We start from the raw sequence: 20,456 nt of genomic DNA, 5'->3' as shown, positions 1-20,456 counted from the left end.
ATTCATATCATTTCCACTATAGTCCTTGGTTACCACTTCATTTACTTGATCAGCTCAGTGATGGCTGCTTTATTGAGGAACATTGTGATGGTTGGTTGTCTTAGCTGGGGACCTTAAAGCAGCAATCAGCAGTTGAAACGATAACAAATTGTCCTCCCTGTTTTGGTAAAAAGCTGACTACTGGGGCTGGAGAAATGTACCCACTGAAATCCATAGAGCAATGGTTGCAAGGAGTGACCATCTGTAATATACAAATTATAGTTTTAACCATGGTTTGAGGTTAAATGGTGTTTACATTTACTTGGTTTACAAACATTGGAGTAAAACGAGCTTGTATTTTGGATTCTGATGGGGTAGGACAGTTGAACTAAGCTCAGTGTTAAAAACAAACACCTTCCTAATATTGAGTTTCACCCCCCTTTGCCCTCAGAACAGCCTCAGCCTCATGCACTACAAGGTGTCAAGTGTTCCACAGGGATGTTGACTCCAATGCTTCCCACAGTTGTCAACTTGGCTGGATGTCCTTTGGATGGTGAACCATTCTTGATACACACAGGAAACTCTTGAGCATGAAAAACCCAGCAGCGTTGCAGTTCTTAACACTCAAACCGGTGCGCCTGGCACCTACTACCATACCCTGTTCAAAGGCACTTAAATATTTTGTCTTGCCCATTCACCATCTGAATGGCAAACATACACAATCCATGTCTCAATTGTCTAAAGGCTTAAAAATCTGTCAGTAAGGCATCATAGCTTTCACCTGGTCAGTCTGTCATGGAAAGAGCAGGTCTACCAAATCCATTCATTTTAATATGTTTATTACTTCTCCTTTCCATTAACATTCACCTGATAAGACGTGAAAAAATGTGTTGCTAACATATGATGGGGTGGGCGTCGCTGGGCATGAAAAGGTTAAAGATCCCTGCTCTAGATGTCTCTGTGTATGTGTTATGTACCTATTGTTTTCCCAGTAATTATATCTAATACAACTTTTTTTTTAATATAATTTGTCTTGCATTACAGCCTGAATTTAAAATGTATTAAATATAGATTTTTGTTGGTAACTAGCCTACAAACAATACCCCATGATGTCAAAGTGGAATTATGTTTTAACTGAAAAGCTGAAATGTCTTGAGTCAATAAGTATTCAACCTCTTTGTTATGGTAAGCATAAATAAGTTCAGGAGTAGAAATGTGCTTAAAAAGTCACATAAGTTGCATGGACTCACTCTGTGTACAATAACAGTGTTTAACATGATATTTGATTGACTACCTCATCTCTGTGTGATAGGAGAAAACTGAGGATAGATCAACAATATTGTAGTTACTCCACAATACTAAATAACAGAGTGAAAAGAAGGATACCTGTACAGAAAAAAAATATATATATCCCTTTGAGCATGGTGAAGTTATAAATTACACTTTGGATGGTGTATCAACAATCCCAGTCACTACAAAGATACAGGCCTTCCTAACTCAGTTGTTGGATTTTACCATGAGCCCAATGGTGACTTTAAAACAGTTACAGAATTTAATGGCTGTGATAGAACACTGTGGATGGATCAACAACATTGTAGTTACTCCACAATACTAACCTAAATTACAGTGAAAAGAAGGAAGCCTGTACAGAATAAAAATATTCCAAAACATGCATCCTCTTTGCAAAAATGCACTAAAGTAATTCTGCAAGAAATGTGGCAATTACATTTTTGTCCTGAATACAAAATGTTACACATTACTGAGTACCACCATTCATATTTTCAAGCATAGTGGTGGCTGCATCACGTTATGGGTACGCTTGAAATCCTTACGGACAGGGGAGTTTTTCAGGATAAAAAACTAACGGAGCTAAGCACAGGCAAAATCCTAGAGGACATCCTGGTTCAGTCTGCTTTCCACGAGAGACTGGGAGATGAATGCACCTTTCAGCAGGACAATAACCTAGAACAAGCCCAATCTACACTGGAGTTGCATTCCAAGAAGACGGTGAATGTTCCTGAGTGGCTGAGTTACAGTTTGACTTAAATCTAGTTGAAAGTCTATGGCTTGACCTGAAAATGTTTGTCTAGCAATGATCAACAACCAATTTGACAGAGCTTGAAGATTTTTGAAAATAAATCACAATCCAGTTGTGGAACGCTCTTAGAGACTTACCCAGAAAGACACAGGTGTAATCGCTGCCAAACATGCTTCTGCAAGGGGGGGACTCAGGGGTTTGAATACTTATGTAAATGAGATATTTCTGAATTTCATTTTCAACAAATTTGCTAAAATTTGAATTCAGGATTGAACACTCAGTGTATAAATTATATTCTTCAAGAATCAATAGGTACATATCATTAATTTAAAAGTCCAAAAATTGATGTAGCAATTAAATATTTTCTATGGATGTAGAAGATTACCCCTTTAAGATGAGTGCACTAACTGTAAATCGCAAATAAGATTGTCTGCTAAACAAATCAAATGTTATGTAAATGTAATACCCAGTGCCATTTCTTAAAAGTGATGAGATTCAAGCCATCCACATTTGCTATGGTATGCATGTCCTAATGAATATGACCGTGATAACCATATAATAATCTTGCAAACTTCCATAGTGTAACAACAGACTGTCTGAATCAACACAACTGAAACAAATTTACAGGGCAGTCAATGAAACTCCCAATTGTAAGGTTCTATATGCGTTACACTCAGGCCTCCTGGTGGCTTGAATTGGTGGTGAAACAGGACTAAAATTGTGACAGAAAAATGTGAAATACAAACTCATATTTATCATACTCCAAGAATTCAAACATATTGCACAAAATAATATTTTACACAAATAATTTTACTTCTTTTCCCCATAAACTGTAGCTGGGTCACATTTGACCCCAATATTCTCAAGGGTAATTGTCTGCTAAATTTCCTCTTGGATCACTGAGGTTAGGATATGTACTTACAGTGCCTTCAGAAAGTATTCATACCCCTTGACTTATTCCACATGTTATTGTTTTACAGCGTGAATTTAAAAAAGTGTTACCTTACCTTCAAATATCATGTTAAACACTATTATTGCACACAGAATGAGTCCATGCAAATTATTATGTGACTTGTTAAGCACATTTTTACTCCTGAACTTATTTGGGCTTGCCATAAAAAAGGGGTTGAATACTTATTGACTCAAGACATTTCAGCTTTTCATTTGTAATTAATTTGTTAAAAAATATATATACACTACCGTTCAAAAGTTTGGGGTCACTTAGAATTATCCTTGTTTTTGAAAGAAAAGCAATTTTTTTGTCCATTAAAATAACATCAAATTGATCAGAAATACAGTGTAGACATTGTTAATGTTTTAAATGACTATTGTAACCTGGAAACGGCAGATTTTTTATGGAATATCTACATAGGCGAACAGAGGTCTATTATCAGCAATCGTCACTCCTGTGTTCCAATGGCACGTTGTTTTAGCTAATCCAAGTTTATAATTTTAAAAGCCTAATTGATCATTAGAAAACCCTTTTTTGCAATTATGTTAGCACATATGAAAACTTTTGTCCTGATTTAAGAAGCAATAAAACTGGCCTTCTTTAGACTAGTTGAGTATCTGGAGCATCAGCATTTGTGGGTTTGATTACAGGCTCAAAATGGGCAGAAACAAACAACTTTCTTCTGAAACTCATCAGTCTATTCTTGTTCTGAGAAATGAAGGCTATTCCATGTAAGAAATTGCCAAGAAACTGAAGATCTCGTACAACGCTGTGTACAACTAGCTCTAACCAGAATAAAAAGAGGAGTGGGAGGCCCCGGTGCACAAGAGGACAAGTACATTAGAATTACATTAGAGTGTCTAGTTTGAGAAACAGATGCCTCACAAGTCCTCAACTGGCAGCTTCATTAAATAGTACCCGCAAAACACCAGTCTCAACATCAACAGTGAAGAGGCGACTCTGGGATGCTGGCCTTCTAGGTAAAGTTGCAAAGAAAAAGCCATATCTCAGACTGGCCAATAAAAAGAAAAGATTAAGATGGGCCAAAGAACACAGACACTGGACAGAGGAAGATTGGAAAAAAGTGTGATGGACGGATTAATCTAAGTTTGAGGTGTCAGGATCATAAACAAGAACATTCTTGAGATGCAGAAAAAATGGAAAGAAGCTGGAGGAGTGCTTGACGCCATCTGTCAAGCATTGTGGAGGCAATGTGGTGGTCTGGGGGTGCTTTGGTGGTGGTCAAGTGGGAGATTTGTACAGGGTAAAATGGATCTTGAAGAAGGAAGGCTATCACTCCATTTTTCAACTCCATGCCATACCCTGTGGATGGCGCTTAATTGGAGCCAATTTCTTCCTACAACAGGACAATGACCCAAAGCACAGCTCCAAACTATGCAATAACTATATAGTGAAGAAGCAGTCAGCTGGTATTCTGTCTATAATGGAATGGCCAGCACAGTCACCAGATCTCAACCCTATTGAGCTGTTGTGGGAGCAGCTTGACCATATGGTACGTAAGAAGTGCCCATCAAGTCATTCCAATTTGTGGGATGTGCTTCAGGAAGCATGGGGTGAAATCTCTTCAGATTACCTCAACAAATTGACAACTAGAATGGCAAAGGTCTGCAAGGCTGTAATTGCTGCAAATGGAGGATTCTTTGACGAAAGCAAAGTTTGAAGGACAATTATTATGTCAATTAAAAATCATTATTTATAACCTTTTCAACATCTTGACTATATTTCCTATTCATTTTGCAACTCATTTCATGCATGTTTTCATGGAAAACAAGGACATTTCTAAGTGACCCCAAACTTTTGAAAGGTAGTGTATATACAGTTGAAGTCGGAAGTTTACATACACCTTAGCCAGTATTTGGTAGCATTGCCTTTAAATTGGTTAACTTGGGTCAAACGTTTCAGGTAGCCTTCCACAAGCTTCCCACAATAAGTTGGGTGAATTTTGGCCCATTCCTCCTGAAAGAGCTGGTGTAACTGAGTCAGGTTTGTAGGCCTCCTTGCTCCCACACGCTTTTTCAGTTCTGCTCACAAATTTTCTGTAGGATTGAGGTCAGGGCTTTGTGATGGCCACTCCAATACCTTGACTTTGTTGTCCTTAAGCCATTTTACCACAACTTTGGAAGTATGCTTGGGGACATTCTCCATTTGGAAGACCCATTTGTGACCAAGCTTTAACTTCCTGACTGATGTCTTGAGATGTTGCTTCAATATATCCACATAATTTTCCTACCTCATGATGCTATCTATTTTGTGAAGTGCACCAGTCCCTCCTGCAGCAAAGCACCCCCACAACATGATGCTGCCACCCCTGTGTTTCACAGTTGGGATGGTGTTCTTCGGTTTGCAAGCCTCCCCCTTTTTCCTCCAAACATAACGATGGTCATTATGGCTAAACAGTTCTATTTTTGTTTCATCAGACCAGAGGACACTTCTCCAAAAAGTACTATCTTTGTCCCCATGTGCAGTTGCAAACTGTAGTCTGGCTTTTCTGTGGCGGTTTTGGAGCAGTGGCTTCTTCTTTGCTGAGCGGCCTTTCAGGTTATGTCGATATAGGACTCGTTTTACTGTGGATATAGATACTTTTGTACCTGTTTCCTCCAGGATCTTCACAAGGTCCTTTGCTGTTGTTCTGGGAATGATTCACACTTTTTGCACCAAAGTACGTTTATCGCTAGAAGACAGAACGCGTCTCCTTCCGGAGCGGTATGACGGCTGAGTGGTCCCATGGTGTTTATACTTGCATACTATTGTTTGTACAGATAAACGTAGTACCTTCAGGTGTTTGGAAATTGCTCCCAGGGATGAACCAGACTTGTGGAGGTTTTTGTCTGAGGTCTTGGCTGATTTCTTCAGATTTTTCCATGATGTCAAGCAAAAAGGCACTGAGTTTGAAGGTGGCCTTGAAATACATCCACAGGTACATCTCCAATTGACTCAAATGATGTCAATTAGCCTATCAGAAGCTTCTAAAGCCATGACATCTTTTTCTGGAATTTTCCAAGCTGTTTAATTGCACAGTCAACTTAGTGTATTCAAACTTCTGACCACTGGAATTGTTATACAGTGAATTATAAGTGAAATAATCTGTCTGTAAACAATTATTGGAAAAATGATTTGTGTCATGCACAAAGTAGATGTCCTAACCGACTTGCCAAAACAAATGTTTGTTAACAAGAAATTTGTGGAGTGGTTGAAAACAAGTTTTAATGACTCCAACCCAAGTATATGTAAACTTCCGACTTCAACTGTATATACACTACCATTCAAATATCATTCCACTTTGAAATTATGGGGTTTTGTGCGTAGGCCAGAGACCAAAATAAATCTCATTTTAATCAATTTTAAATTCAGGCTGCAATACAACCAAATGTGGAAAAAGTCAAGGGGTGCGAATACTTTCTGAGGGCACTCTATCTGTTTCATAATTATTATTATGTTTTTTTAAATCAGATATTGTGCATTTTACCAACATTTTCACAAATTTCTCATTATCGTAACAGTCCAAAAAAGTAATAAACCAATACATTTCTAATATTTTGTTCACATTTCTCGCCAAATGAAAAAACCTGAGTTAAACATAACACTGAAAATAAATTAAATTATAAAATTATAATAAAATTATATCAGACTTTTTTCCAATTTGAGTGTTTTAGCGGTTTGGTAGTGAGAAGGTCAAGTGAGGTAAAGTGGGTGATTGAGAATAAGAACCTCTATCTGAAGGCATTTAAATGAATAAATTAATTTAACCTTAACTACTCTGAATTATGCATCATAGGTTAATAAAACTAAATATGATAGTTTAATGTAAATGTCAACTTGTATTACATTTTTGATTTATGGACAAACTACAGCAACATATTTTGTGTTTTATTCAAATAAGATTGGTTTTTCTAAAGTAAAATTGTATACAATTTTGGACCAGAGAATTTAGTCTGGATGCATTTCGGGTAATGAGAATTTGGTATGAAAATGTACAAAATTCTTTCGAAAATTAAACATGGATTAAAATATACACTTTGCCAAAAACTATACATCTTAGTCCTTAGAATGATAGTTGATTTTTGCAGATGCATCATGGTTTTGTAACTGAATTTGCTACAGATATGTTTAAAACTGGTTTCATGATAATCACCCAATTGCTGTTTTGTTCAGTGATTTAATTAAATTTAAAATCAGTGCGAGGTTACAATCTCTGCGCTCTGGAACGTACACTAGGATTAGGGACTGGGACCTGCCCAGTTTGATTTGACGTCTCCTGGAGAAAGGAAGTGGCTTGCTTGCAGCAGTTGAAATTCGTAGTACGTTTGAGCGACAGGACGTGGTTGGAGTTGTTCCGCGGAAGCAACAACAGCAATTAAAACGAATTTGTAGCCACGCTATGTTGCACTGGCCTGTCGCAGGAAAGCCTTTATTGAATATCTCACCAAATGTATTGCAAGTGAATGTAGCAGACTAGGAAGTAGGATCGTGGGCCTGAAGAAAATGATGTCCTCCTGGCTAATGTACATATTTGTATATGTATTGGTCTGTGATGGAGTTGTAGCACAACTGGAAAGTAAGTCGTGCTTTTAATCTTTTAAAATAAAATTGCCATTTGATGAACTTGTATAACTTTTAGATTACATCAAGGTTGCTGGCTCAAAGCCAATCATACTCTAGCTAGCGTCTTATTGTTTTATATGAAGAAGATATATACGCCTTCTTTGAATCAGAGATATCAACTCCACTAACTTAATGAATTGTTAACCATTCCTATGTTTGGAGATGTTACCTATTGTTGCAGTTAGTCTTCACATTGAGGCTGGAGAAATTTGAACCACTCTCAAATTCATAGATGGAACTGTGGATGCACGGGCTGATAGTCCATGACATGAACTAACGTTAACTAGTTGTATTTTGAAATGGCATTGTTTGTTTACAAAGACTCAATTATCAACAAAAACAAACAATGGAGTAAAACATCCTTATTGTTTGGGATATGATGAGGTGAAGACAGTTGTACTAGTTGCTGGAAAAGGGGAAGCATAGCATAGCAATATGTCTTCAACAGTAAAATAGTTACGTGGAATTAGTCTGGGATTTCAAAATAGGCTATTATTGTACATGGTAAAAACAGTTATCTTGCCCTCAATTTCATACCCAGGTTGTAAAGGCTATGTAAATGATACACCAAACATGATAACATGCTGATTGTATACACCCACTCTTGCCATGCCAGTATGCACAGCATTCAAAAATAGATATTTCTCTCATGGACTCTAATTCCTTTACTACTACATATAATTGAAATGTAGGGCTAATTACACTGCAAGTGAAATGGTCGCTAGTGAGGCATGTTCGGATTGGCCCTAGTGAACAGATTGGATGCCATTGACATTTAATGCTTGTGAAAGCAGCAGGCATTAGGAATTGGCTGCTTACGTTTTTCCCCCCACATCACATGTTAAACGAAAGGAAAAGAACCCAACGTGGCAGTCATGCTTCTTTTTCAGTCTAACCTTTGTATCGGTCACGATGAGAATACAGTATACCCTTGTGCAAATTACCCTTGTACCCTGACAAACCATCTCATGTGTTGGAAGATTCAACAGAGAGAGACAAGAGACCAGTGAGAAAGACAGGTGACAATTCAGGAGGTATACATACATACATCCTGGTCCCGTGTGGCTCAGTTGGTAGAGCATGGCGCTTGCAACGCCAGGGTTGTGGGTTCAGGATGAATATGTATGAACTTTCCAATGTGTAAGTCGCTCTGGATAAGAGTGTCTGCTAAATGACTTAAATGTAAATGTAATGTAAGGTATGGACAGACAGAGAGACCAGAAAAGTAGACAGAAGGCTGCACAAATGAAGGGGAGCAAGAGAGTAGAAAGTGAAAAATCCATATGTAATACACAAGCAGTGAGAACATCCAGTTGCCTATTTGGAGATTAGCTAAGCAGTGTCACAACAGTTACAATACAATAGTTATGTTGTGTGAGGATCTGGCCTGCCTTGTTTTTGGTATATGTTGTGGATTGAAGGTGTCATTCTCAGATGTACCTACGATAGGCTCACATCCTGGATGATGTTGTCACAACCACAGGCGTAACCACATAGTCACAGCACCCTGTGCGAGATTTATCAGTGGGCCGTCAACGAAAATCAGAACAGCAGAACTGGAAAGACATTCACACTTACGGGTGAACCAACTCATAAAACATTTTAGAAAAAGGCTCAGTGCTGTTATCCTTGCAAGGTGAGGTATTGAAAACAGCGGTGTCAATATATTTTACCCCTACATTTTTGGGGAAAAAAGTATTACTTGTTCATCTCTTTCTCTGAGCAATTGTATTCGTATAAAATGATGTAATTTCCAAATTTGTTGAGTATAGAATATACTGTAGCTCAGTATTTGAATTTCTTAATTTATACAGTCATTTTGGCTCATCTTTATCAACAGTGTCAATAATTTCGGAAACCCACTGTATATAAATGACCCTAGTAACAGGTTGTGGATAGCCTGGGATGATAATGCTGTAACATATATTTCCTCTCTCAGATCGGGTGGTTTTCCTGTTCAACACCTTTCAGAATGTGAATGTGAATGAGAACGAGACAGTGCAGGCAGTGGTCTCCAGAATCCCCCCTGAAGTGTCCTTTATCACCCTCCAGTTCCACACACAGCACAGCAATGCTACGCTGTCCTACACCAGGGTAAGACACTGGCTCACGCACAAACACACATGCTCACAGTAAAATAGATTTTTGTAATAGTCTAATTCAGGTCAGTGTTCATTCATTCAATATGACCTATTACCCTATCAAACATGTACGAACAAACACACACGATTGGCACTGATTGGTCCACTGACTTGTGGAGGGAAGTCAGATGATGTGGAACCAGACTGGTTGCTCATCATGGGAGGAAGACGGGGCATGAGGCAAGGGTAAGATGGGTTGACCAATCCTGGCCTTGGTCCCAGAGATCCTTAGGGTTGGGTGAAGAAACAGTCGCCAATCACCCTATCACACACACCGTTTCTAGTGACCCACTTGCGACAGAGTCTTGTGAGATTTGCAGACACTCTGACTGAGTAGAGCTGTGGTCATGTGTTAGGCTGGTCACAAGCTCTTTGGTGCTGACGGAAAACTTTGAACGCCTTTCCCTCTTACTACTGAAAACGCTTTGAACTAACTCAAAGTAGTCCTAACTCAAAGTAGTCCTAACTCAAAGTAGTCCTAACTCAAAGTAGTCCTAACTCAAAGTAGTCCTAACTCAAAGTAGTCCTAACTCAAAGTAGTCCTAACTCAAAGTAGTCCTAACTCAAAGTAGTCCTAACTCAAAGTAGTCCTAACTAATGGTGAGAATAGGCTAAAGCAGTTAACATGCTCTGACTGTAGTGAAGTCAACAATGAAAACAGTCCCCAACTGTTAAGGGGAAAATGTACCAAACACAGCATAGACAGTTAATGAGTGTCATCTGGAAGTGAATATCACTACAAGTCATTCTTTCTCCACTGTCAAAACCATCTGGCAGGTATAGCCTACAGCTAGGTGAGAAGAGGTGGTCAGCTGGGTATCTGTGCACATTTCAGTAGTACTTTACATTACAGGACTGAATAAAGCAGTAATTTGGTGACTGATTTGGATAGATTAGGGCTGTGTTGTTGACTGACTATTTGAGTGATTTTCTGGTTGTCTGGTTGACTACTTTGGGCAGATGCCAGGGCTGGGCCTCTCTCTAACAGCGGTGGACTCAGGCCTTCTCTCACCCCTGATCCCCGGTCAGACCAAGCTCTCCTGGTTCCTGCTGGCCCCTGATGGGGACTCTGTGGCCGGCACTGGGGTCATCCTCCCCTACACCAGCTCTGGTATGTATGCCCTTCCATCTCCGCTTCCCAAAATAATCCACCAATTCCTCTACAGTTTTAGGTGGCCTCCCACTATCTGTCAAGGGGCTACAGTATGTTACTTTACATCACTGTTAGCATTCCAGGATATTTTACCTCTCACTACTCACCCTCAATCCACCATTGTTTTAACCACTCAATATACCATGTCAAAACAATAGCAAGAGTATCTAGTAGATGTGGAACCTGTTTCAAACAAACCCCAAAACAAAGAATGTCAGTTGGATTATTGAACAAAACTAATCGTCGACTGAGGACAAATTTCAAAGCTGTTTTGCCATCCACCAAACTGATTGTATCTGTGTAGAGTAATCTGCACTCTACAACTTCTCCACAGTCACCAGTAGGCCATCTGCATAGACCAATGGTACAAACTCTCAACAGTCTACTACTGCACTGTCAATGGACCTCAAGACAAAAACAGTGACTTTTGATTGGCTGGTTTTAATTACGTGTTTTCTCTCTCTGCAGACCCAGTCCCTGGAGCTTGTAATCTGGAGTTTGACCTGGACATTGACCCAAATGTCTATCTCCACTACAACCTTTTTGAGACTACTATCCACTTTGCACCTGCAAATATTGGATATTCAAGGTAACAACACATTAGAGGGTTTATATATGAGCGTCTTAGATTTAACCACTTCTGTCTCACTGCAAACAAATGTGAGGCAGGGCATACTCTGCATATGTTTTTGATTATATGTTTTAAAGTTAACCCTGGTGAAAAGCCAACAATTAGCCAAAGAAATAGTCCTGTGACTGAAAGACAATGCAATCTTATGAGTGCATTATGTGCTGTCCTACATTTGTGTGGCTTTCGTTGTGGTGGAAGCAGAGTAAGACATTTCTTAATGCCAGGGCTCTGGCTAGGAATGTGCTTTAGTAGAGAAAATAGATTTACCCACAAGTGGTGAGGTACAGTGATTGGAACCCAACCTCTAAAGAATTTTTGGATAGGGAAATCATTGATATTTTCTTCTTATGTAAATACTATTAATTTGGCTATGGTGCGAAAATTATCATAAGAGTTGGCAAGACAGCCCAAACAGATCTGTTGACCAGGCTATGGGAAGTGCTGGCTCGTATTACACGGACCGCAGAGTGGAAACACACGCACTTCTGTCAGGGCCAAGCAGACTGCAGAGCGGAAACAAACACCCACAATCTTCCTGTTAAAATGTTACAGTGGTCTGTAGACTGAACTGTATCTAAATTTACCTGGAACAAAAATAAACTGATATTTTGAAAAGCAAAAGACCAGGGAGGTCTGGGGTGGTCTGTGGTGGTTTGTTGTTGTTGAATGAGACAAAAGTGATGGGAACACTTCTTTTGCGTAGTCTCTAAATTATATATTTTTTTTAAAGAAAGAGACTACGGCCCTTTCTGTTGCATTTTCATATTGCTGTGTTTATTATTATTTGTAACAGCCCTTCTGAGCCATCTTATTTCATTGTGAAAAATATATGTGAAAAAATTGTTATAAAAAAAAATCAAAATTTCTGTTTTAAAGCTAGAATCCTTAATAGGTGAAAGTGCCATGTCCGTTTCGGATATTACAACAACAACGAAGTTACTGTAAACAACCACTGTTTTTCTCATCTGACATCACTGCACACGCAGTGATAGAACAGCCAAGTATGCAGTGTAATTTATTTTACCACGCTGCCAGACTCTTCTCTGTTGTCATCAACAAAACAATAACAAAGGCACTGGGGCGAACAGTGGCATTGTTTCCCCAAATGCACATTCATATTTTAAAGCAAACTTTCAGAATCCATTGTGAACTAACCTCTGTTGGCACCTCTTCAGGGGCTCCAATCCGCCTGCCTGTGACACTGAAGTGGGTGAAAACACTCGCTGCCGCCTGAGGTACGACATCTACCAGTACTTCCTGCCTGAGAGCGACCTATCAGAGCAGAGCCTCATCACCAGCATCCAGAGTGTGGCCAGTGTGCAGACCATGAGAGAGCATGGGAAAAGGGTGAGTTGATAAGTGTGAATGTAGTGCAAAATGGACATGTATAAAAATACAGATTGTGATTGTAGACTGTGAACTTGCTGGTTGTGGTGTAATGGTATGGTGAGCTTTTATCTTTTTTTCTCCTCCCTGTAGCTCATGACACTATCATCCAATGATAAGACAGAGGTAGTGTTTAGCTCCATCCCGGGCCAGGGTGTTATCTACTCTGTCATAGTCAGAGACCCAGTGCTTAACACCTCTTCCTCGTATATCCCTGTCCACACCTACGCCTGCAGCTTCTCCTCCACCCTGGATGGCTGTGACACTCTGGGTAAGTGGGACAACCAGCACTGGGCCAAAAGGGTCTTTTTGCAGGGAAACGTCAGTCAATATATGTCTATAAATGAGACATTTCCAAAGATATCTGAGTATTCCTGTCTGAATTCCCGGGGCCTTCAATGAGACTTGTTGTTGAGTGGAACGAGAGCATAATGTCATTCTACACAGAAGACATTTACTATACTGCAATCGTTCTGGCTGAGACCTTGAGGGCTATTTCCGTGGAAATCTTATGGAATGCACCTTGAAGGACAGCATGCATTTTAGACCAGGGAAGATCAACCCCAGTCCCCTGGGAATATGTTGTCAGCTGATTTCAGTTTCTACTTTGATTAGCAACTGACTTATGAACCCAGATGTCAACTCTCGTCAACAGTAACAAACTGTAACGGAGCAATAAGCAATTTCAGAGCAGGAGAAAGAAGACAAACAGTTGACACAGGGTCTGCTGCTCTTGTTAGACCAACAACAAGTTAGACCAACTATGGGGAAAGACAGAATGACTAAAGGCTGATGTACTTTCTTTTCTTCTAGGGAAGATATCCACAAGGATCTTCTTCACCATCGCTGGTTTAGCTGGCCTCTTCGTGTGCTTCTTTGGGCACTGCTTCTTCAAATGTGGTGAGTAGGGGGAAACAAGTGTTGACTTACCAAGTTTTCCACTACATCACTGGAAGATAAGTCTGGGAAGTCGAGGGCTTTTCCTCCCTATAGAACACCAGTAATAAATAGCCGCTCCCAACTAGCTGTATTTATGGTTTGTGAAAGTCCAACTCTCATTTAAAGTTCATGCCAGCCAGCTAATGAAAATATGGGCTGGAGGTTAAAGGTCTTGTTGTAAACTGTTGCTCCCACATAATATGCAAAAACAATGTGAAAGAAAAATAATAAATACTCTTCGCTGGTCATGTTTTTAGTCCAGTAGCAGGTTTAATCTGGGTCTGGGAAACCAGTCCTAGATGTCATGCTAGAAAATGTGTGTTTACTGTGTTGCTCTCCCGTATGAAACTTTCCTCCCTTGTTCCCCTCTCTATCTTCCTCTCTCTTAGAGCTATTCTGTATGGGCTTTGGCTTTGCAGCGTTTCTTTTTTTTGTCCTGATCACAAGAACTACAAAACTGGACTATGACAGTAAGTTTAAGTGATTTCTAATGAACATAAGAAGATTGTTGACCTTGTCAGCCAGGTTGATAAGGATATTAATTATGTAGTTTTTTCTATAGTAAACATTGGCTTCAGTTTATTTGGTCATATGCTTGCTCAGTTCTCTCTGTACTACCGCTGTAGTTTTTAATTAGTCTCCAAAGCATACAGTATTTTGGAATGAAATTAGCCATACAAACTGTCTTCGTGGCCAGACAAATTGCATTAATTGTCACAGGTCACTCATAAATGCAAATTAGATAGTCATGCCATATGAATATGATCCCCCCCCCCCCCAATTATCCTATTTTCATTTGGAAGCTCCAGTCAGTGCCACCTGAAAGCATAGAGTTTTTCTGTGATTCAATCAGGTCAGCTCAGGTGAAAGAAACTCCTGTTGGTCTCATTAACTGGGAAATGCAATCAGATTAGCCAGTGCTAAATCAGTACAGTTGTTACAGTATGGAGATAAGTGATGATATGGGACATGTGCCCCACATGCCATCTAAAAGGCCTAACAAAATATGTCACGTATGCATTTTATGCTTATCTTACAGTTTGTGTATGTTGATTTGGAGAAACCTAGAATGGCTTGCATTGGTGTTCGTGCTCCCCATATGCAAGGTGATGTCAGTGTTGGCTTGTACAATGAGGGGGGGGAAAGTATTTGATCCCCTGCTGATTTTGTACATTTGCCCACTGACAAAGAAATGATCAGTCTATAATTTTAATGGTAGGTTTATTTGAACAGTGAGAGACAGAATAACAACAGAAAAACGCATGTCAAAAATGTTATAAATTGATTTGCATTTTAATGAGGGAAATAAGTATTTGACCCCTCTGCAAAACATGACTTAGTACTTGGTGGCAAAACCCTTGTTGGCAATCAGAGGTCAGACGTTTCTTGTAGTTGGCCACCAGGTTTGCACACATCTCAGGAGGGATTTTGTCCCACTCCTCTGCAGATCTTCTCCAAGTCATTAAGGTTTCGAGGCTGACGTTTGGCAACTCGAACCTTCAGCTCCCTCCACAGATTTTCTATGGGATTAAGGTCTGGAGACTGGCTAGGCCACTCCAGGACCTTAATGTGCTTCTTCTTGAGCCACTCATTTGTTGCCTTGGCTGTGTGTTTTGGGTCATTGTCATGCTGAAATACCCATCCACGACCCATTTTCAATGCCCTGGCTGAGGGAAGGAGGTTCTCACCCAAGATTTGACGGTACATGGCCCCGTACATTGTCCCTTTGATGCGGTGAAGTTGTCCTGTCCCCTTAGCAGAAAAACACCCCCAAAGCATAATGTTTCCAACTCCATGTTTGACGGTGGGGATGGTGTTCTTGGTCATAGGCAGCATTCCTCCTCCTCCAAACACGGTGAGTTGAGTTGATGCCAAAGAGCTCCATTTTGGTCTCATCTGACCACAACACTTTCACCCAGTTGTCCTCTGCCAATGAACATCTGAATGATTCAAACTTCAGACGGGCATGTATATGTGCTTTCTTGAGCAGGGGGACCTTGCGGGCGCTGCAGGATTTCAGTCCTTTACGGTGTAGTGTGTTACCAATTGTTTTCTTGGTGACTATGGTCCTAGCTGCCTTGAGATCATTGACAAGATCCTCCCCTATAGTTCTGGGCTGATTCCTCACCGTTCTCATGATCATTGCAACTCCACGAGGTGAGATCTTGCATGGAGCCCCAGGCCGAGGGAGATTGACAGTTCTTTTGTGTTTCTTCCATTTGCGAATAATCGCACCAACTGTTGTCACCTTCTCACCAAGCTGCTTGGCGATGGTCTTGTAGCCCATTCCAGCCTGGTGTAGGTCTACAATCTTGTCCCTGACATCCTTGGAGATCTCTTTGGTCTTGGCCATGGTGGAGAGTTTGGAATCTGATTGATTGCTTCTGTGGACAGGTGTCTTTTTATACAGGTAACAAACTGAGATTAGGAGCACTCCCTTTAAGAGTGTGCTCCTAATCTCAGCTCGTTACCTGTATAAAAGACACCTGGGAGCCAGAAATATTTCTGATTGAGAGGGGATCAAATACTTATTTCCCTCATTAAAATGCAAATCAATTTATAACATTTTAAAGATTTTTTTGTTGTTATTCTGTCTCTCACTGTTCAAATAAACCTACCATTAAAATTATAGACTAATAATTTCTTTGTCAGTGGGCAAACGTACAAAATCAGCAGGGGATCAAATACTTTTTTCCCTCACTGTATGTGTTAGTCATAGAGGATGGCGGTGAGCGTATGAATTCAGAATTACACACTCGAACCCTAATGTGATTTGGTCAATGGTGGAGCTGATGGATGGATGTCAGAACTCATCCAGGATGCAATGGGAAACTTCCCCAGTGCACAACACACAGTTCAGTTTGAAACAACACATTTCTGCATAGAACAAACATCTCACTGTAAAAGCACGTTCCAGTAATTAAGTTGGCGCACGGGTTCCATCATGCTGAAGAGCACATGGTTTAGTGTAAAGACAATTTAAAGAATGTTAATCTATCTGTAGAGCAGTTGAGTTTAGAATTGATGGAGAAATTCCTGGACTTGCTTTCATTTATTTGGGGTCAGTCTGAGTTGGACCCCCTGCCAGAAGCTCAGGTTATCATTCTTCTATGGCTCTATGAAAAATAAAGATATTTGTCCAACTCCCTCTCCGTCTGACCCTGACAGAAGTGTCTGTGTTTCCTCCCTGCAGTCCGTCTGACCCTGACAGAAGTGTCTGTGTTTCCTCCCTGCAGTCCGCCTGACCCTGACAGCAGTGTCTGTGTTTCCTCCCTGCAGTCCGCCTGACCCTGACAGCAGTGTCTGTGTTTCCTCCCTGCAGTCCGCCTGACCCTGACAGCAGTGATTGGCGTAGTTGGGGGAGTTATCCTGGTGATGAGCTGGTGGCGCTTCGGCTCAGTTATGTCCTGTGTCGTCGTCGTCGGTCTCATGCTGGGGTTCCTCATCTCCTCCATTGTCTTTTTCACGCCTGTCGGTAAAAGAACCAAAAAATACCTACATCAGATTATAATTTATTTGATTTACTAGTTCAAGCAGGATAATGCTCAATCAGATGAATGTTGTATGACACAGGAAGTATTGTAACAACGTTGTAAAAAAATTCTCATCACTTCCTCAGGTGACATACAGGTGTTCCGTTCGAATGTGGTGTTCTGGGTGACGTTCAGCTGCATCGTGGTGGTGGTACCGCTCTTCTTTGTCCGCTGGCCAAGAGAGGTAGGCCCTGATCCCTGCCCTTCTGCACTTTCCTTACAGTGGCTGTCCAATTCAACGCCATAGTCCCCTCCCACTTTAAACTCAAGAAGGGCTTAGAACTTTCAAAGATTTGGGAGGACAAATGTGGAAATGGAGCCTCTGGGTAATATTGCTGTGTGGGTGTTATCTGTCTGCAGGGTAACATCACTACGTGTGGTGTAGCTGGAGCCTATGCTGTGGTGCTGACTGTGAATGCTTACATCTATACCAGCCTATCCTACATCACTCTTAACATTCTCAAACGCTTCCTCAACGACAACTTTAGCAAGGCCTTTACTGATGTGCCTTTCCAGGACATTGGTGAGTAAAATCACTTCAGAGTTATTTTTTTATTTAACCTGCAGGCAGGACTTATGTTGGGCACCTGATTTTGACCTTTCAACCTAACATATTTTTGTCCTCTTGGTATTCCAGATTTCATCATGATCACAGTGTGGGTGGTTCTGGGTGTGTCTGGTATCGTGCTACAGCTCTACCGGGAACGCACACGGCCCTTCTTCCCCCCCGGCCCTTACCTCATGTGGCTGCAAGAGCGGGAGCGCCGCAAGACCAATGTTCTCGACCCAAGCCACCACACGTCCTCACTCCCTTCCCGTCTCCTCGCCCGTGCCCGACAGCTGACTGGCAGGAGAGAGTCCGCTGGCGAGCGCACACCCCTCCTCCTTTAAACCCACCCACTCAACTTAGACCCATTTTACCCAGCCAGGTAGACAGATTCACCCCACTAGGAGGGTGCTATGGGGCATGGGCTCTCTATCTACAGGGAAGCACCATTGAGTTTGGAGTCTTTCTATTCCAGGTTATGGATGTTTTGATTCCATTGATGATGGTAACAGTTCATTAAGGTATTATTTATATATGCTCTGGGAGGAACTTTGCCACAAAGTGCACACAGAGAATTTTCAAAGCATTATTTTTGAGCATGATTTGTTTCACTTCCTCAGTCTTGTGGTATTTGGCTGCATTTTCTTAGAGGGTACTGAGGAAGCTGTTACCGCTGCCACTTAATATTGTACCAAAATAGTTGGGCACCATCTCTCCTAGTACATCACAGTTCCTTTAAACAACTAGGGTTACAGCATACCGGTATGGGCAACATATGTGTTTTAATAGCACAAGAAAAAAATTGGAACAGTAAGATGGAGACGCATCATGCAGCCAGTCATTTTGAGGTGGCTTTGACAGCAACTTTTGGTAGGTAGGTATTCATTTTAGTGTAAAAGTAAGTATACTTTGTTTATCTTAATACCACTCAATGAAATTGGAGGGCATATGTCCCCCCAGTTTTAATGGGTATGACACCACTGTCAGGGAGTTCTGGGTATGCCCATTTAGGCTCCAATGGCTGTAAATTGTTTTTAATGTTTTGTCAACATTTTCATATGCAAACTGTCACTTTTACACCATGTTTTGTAAAACTATTTAGAGGCCACTCTTTTTTTCTTTGCTTTTTACAAATATAAACAATTAAATCTTTAAGAAATATGAGAGCTGTTATATTGAAATATGCATGTGTTTAGGGGACCCTTTTTGTGAAACGTAGTTGTTGAATCAAACACTATTAGTGGTATGGGTGGGAACTTGCAGCCTAAAATGTATCCTCTTGATTTCATGGACATGTTTGATCGCACTCTAAAATCATAAACCACAAGTGGTAGGTGTAGGTGGATCCTGAGCACTGATGTTTATAGGAAATGGTGATATAGCCAAGCCCTTCAGTATTTCCTGAAGTGTTAAGCAGTAGCAGGAAGAGCAAATGACAAGTGCCACAGCCTCTATTGCTCTGTCAGGTGGCCTAACGCTTCATTAAAGTGGGCTTGCTGCTTATGTTCTCTATTGCCAGCTTTTGTTTGGTAAAGCATTTGTGTTTCCCCTATGACTTTTTTTTAGCAGTGGTGCAAGGGTAGCTGGGTGGGTGCATTGCTAGTATTGTAAGCACAATGTCCTGCCAGCTGTTCCCATAGACCTCCAATCATTTGAGCCAATGACTATTCCTTTAAAAGCACCCCTCGGCAATTTATTGCAGCGGTGGGCCACCGCTAAATGAACCTAGGGGAAACACTGATTTTAAGGGAGTCCAATATGTGTTTTCTGAGACTTTTCTTTAGGTTCTTTGTCTCTCATTACCCACTCAGTATGAAAAGCTGGCTTGAGGCATTAATGAGTTTGAGTTTGCCTGCAGAGTCACATGACATGGTTTATTAATGCATTCCATGACCAATGTCAGTTTTTCCTCCAGATGTAATATTGAAGCTTGATTAAGTGGATAATTTAAGAGATTATTTTTCCTCTTGTGCAAAACAAGGTATCCTCAGATGCAGTGTAATATCCCACCAGTGATTTTGTAAATCCTCGCCATTTGCACACGACAGGATGTTGAATTAAAATTTGATAGGAAATGAATTGATCTTTTATGATTATCACCTGACAGGATTCAGATTAGTGTCAAGGATGAAAGATTGAAATGCAAGTAGAAATGGCCATTTCTACTTTTCTCAGTTTCCAAACCAAAACACACAGGGGTGTGAGGCCGACATTGTAAAGTTATAGCCATACTGTTGAAATGCCTCACTAGGAAATGCTTCTATGCACTAAGATTACTGATGAAGCTTTCTTAAAGGTTAAGGTTGCCTTTCAGTATTTTTCACTGCAGCTGTTAGGTACTTGTCATGTTTTAAAATGGGCTGTTTGTGTTTGTTTTGTTGTGTGAGAAATGATTTGATAAATTGTTTTTCCTAAAAATCACTTGTTCATTTCTCTGCTCCTCTGTTCCCAAAATGTGTCATCAGTTAAGTTGTGATGTATCATGGTGCAACCATTAGGTCCAATTTAGTCTACATACAGTAAGTTGTGCATTC

The 20,456-nt window shown here is 40.5% G+C and overlaps 1 protein-coding gene across 1 annotated transcript; it reads left to right on the top strand.

The window, feature by feature from the left end:
• Positions 1-7,285: 7,285 nt before the first annotated feature.
• Positions 7,286-20,343, top strand: LOC139566094 (transmembrane 7 superfamily member 3-like). Its single transcript, XM_071387011.1, has 12 exons — positions 7,286-7,545; positions 9,532-9,686; positions 10,694-10,844; positions 11,355-11,475; positions 12,693-12,864; positions 12,997-13,174; positions 13,717-13,803; positions 14,232-14,312; positions 17,165-17,317; positions 17,462-17,559; positions 17,736-17,898; positions 18,013-20,343. The coding sequence occupies exons 1-12, from the start codon at positions 7,473-7,475 to the stop codon at positions 18,264-18,266; spliced, it is 1,686 nt and encodes a 561-aa protein (XP_071243112.1). The 5' UTR covers positions 7,286-7,472; the 3' UTR covers positions 18,267-20,343.
• Positions 20,344-20,456: the final 113 nt, after the last annotated feature.

This window comes from Salvelinus alpinus, chromosome 37 (genome assembly GCF_045679555.1).
Source record: "Salvelinus alpinus chromosome 37, SLU_Salpinus.1, whole genome shotgun sequence".
Taxonomy (NCBI): domain Eukaryota; kingdom Metazoa; phylum Chordata; class Actinopteri; order Salmoniformes; family Salmonidae; genus Salvelinus; species Salvelinus alpinus.
The sequence above is the reverse complement of the archived record's forward strand: the minus strand, read 5'-3'. Positions and strand labels throughout refer to the sequence as shown.

What these genes read in the sequence shown, in the direction of transcription:
- LOC139566094 (XM_071387011.1), top strand. Translation starts at nt 7,473, where the DNA reads ATGATGTCCTCCTGGCTAATGTACATATTTGTATATGTATTGGTCTGT. An exon ending in CCTCCCCTACACCAGCTCTG is followed by an intron (nt 10,845 to 11,354) that starts GTATGTATGCCC and finishes CTCTCTCTGCAG; the next exon opens with ACCCAGTCCCTGGAGCTTGT. An exon ending in TGTGCCTTTCCAGGACATTG is followed by an intron (nt 17,899 to 18,012) that starts GTGAGTAAAATC and finishes TTGGTATTCCAG; the next exon opens with ATTTCATCATGATCACAGTG.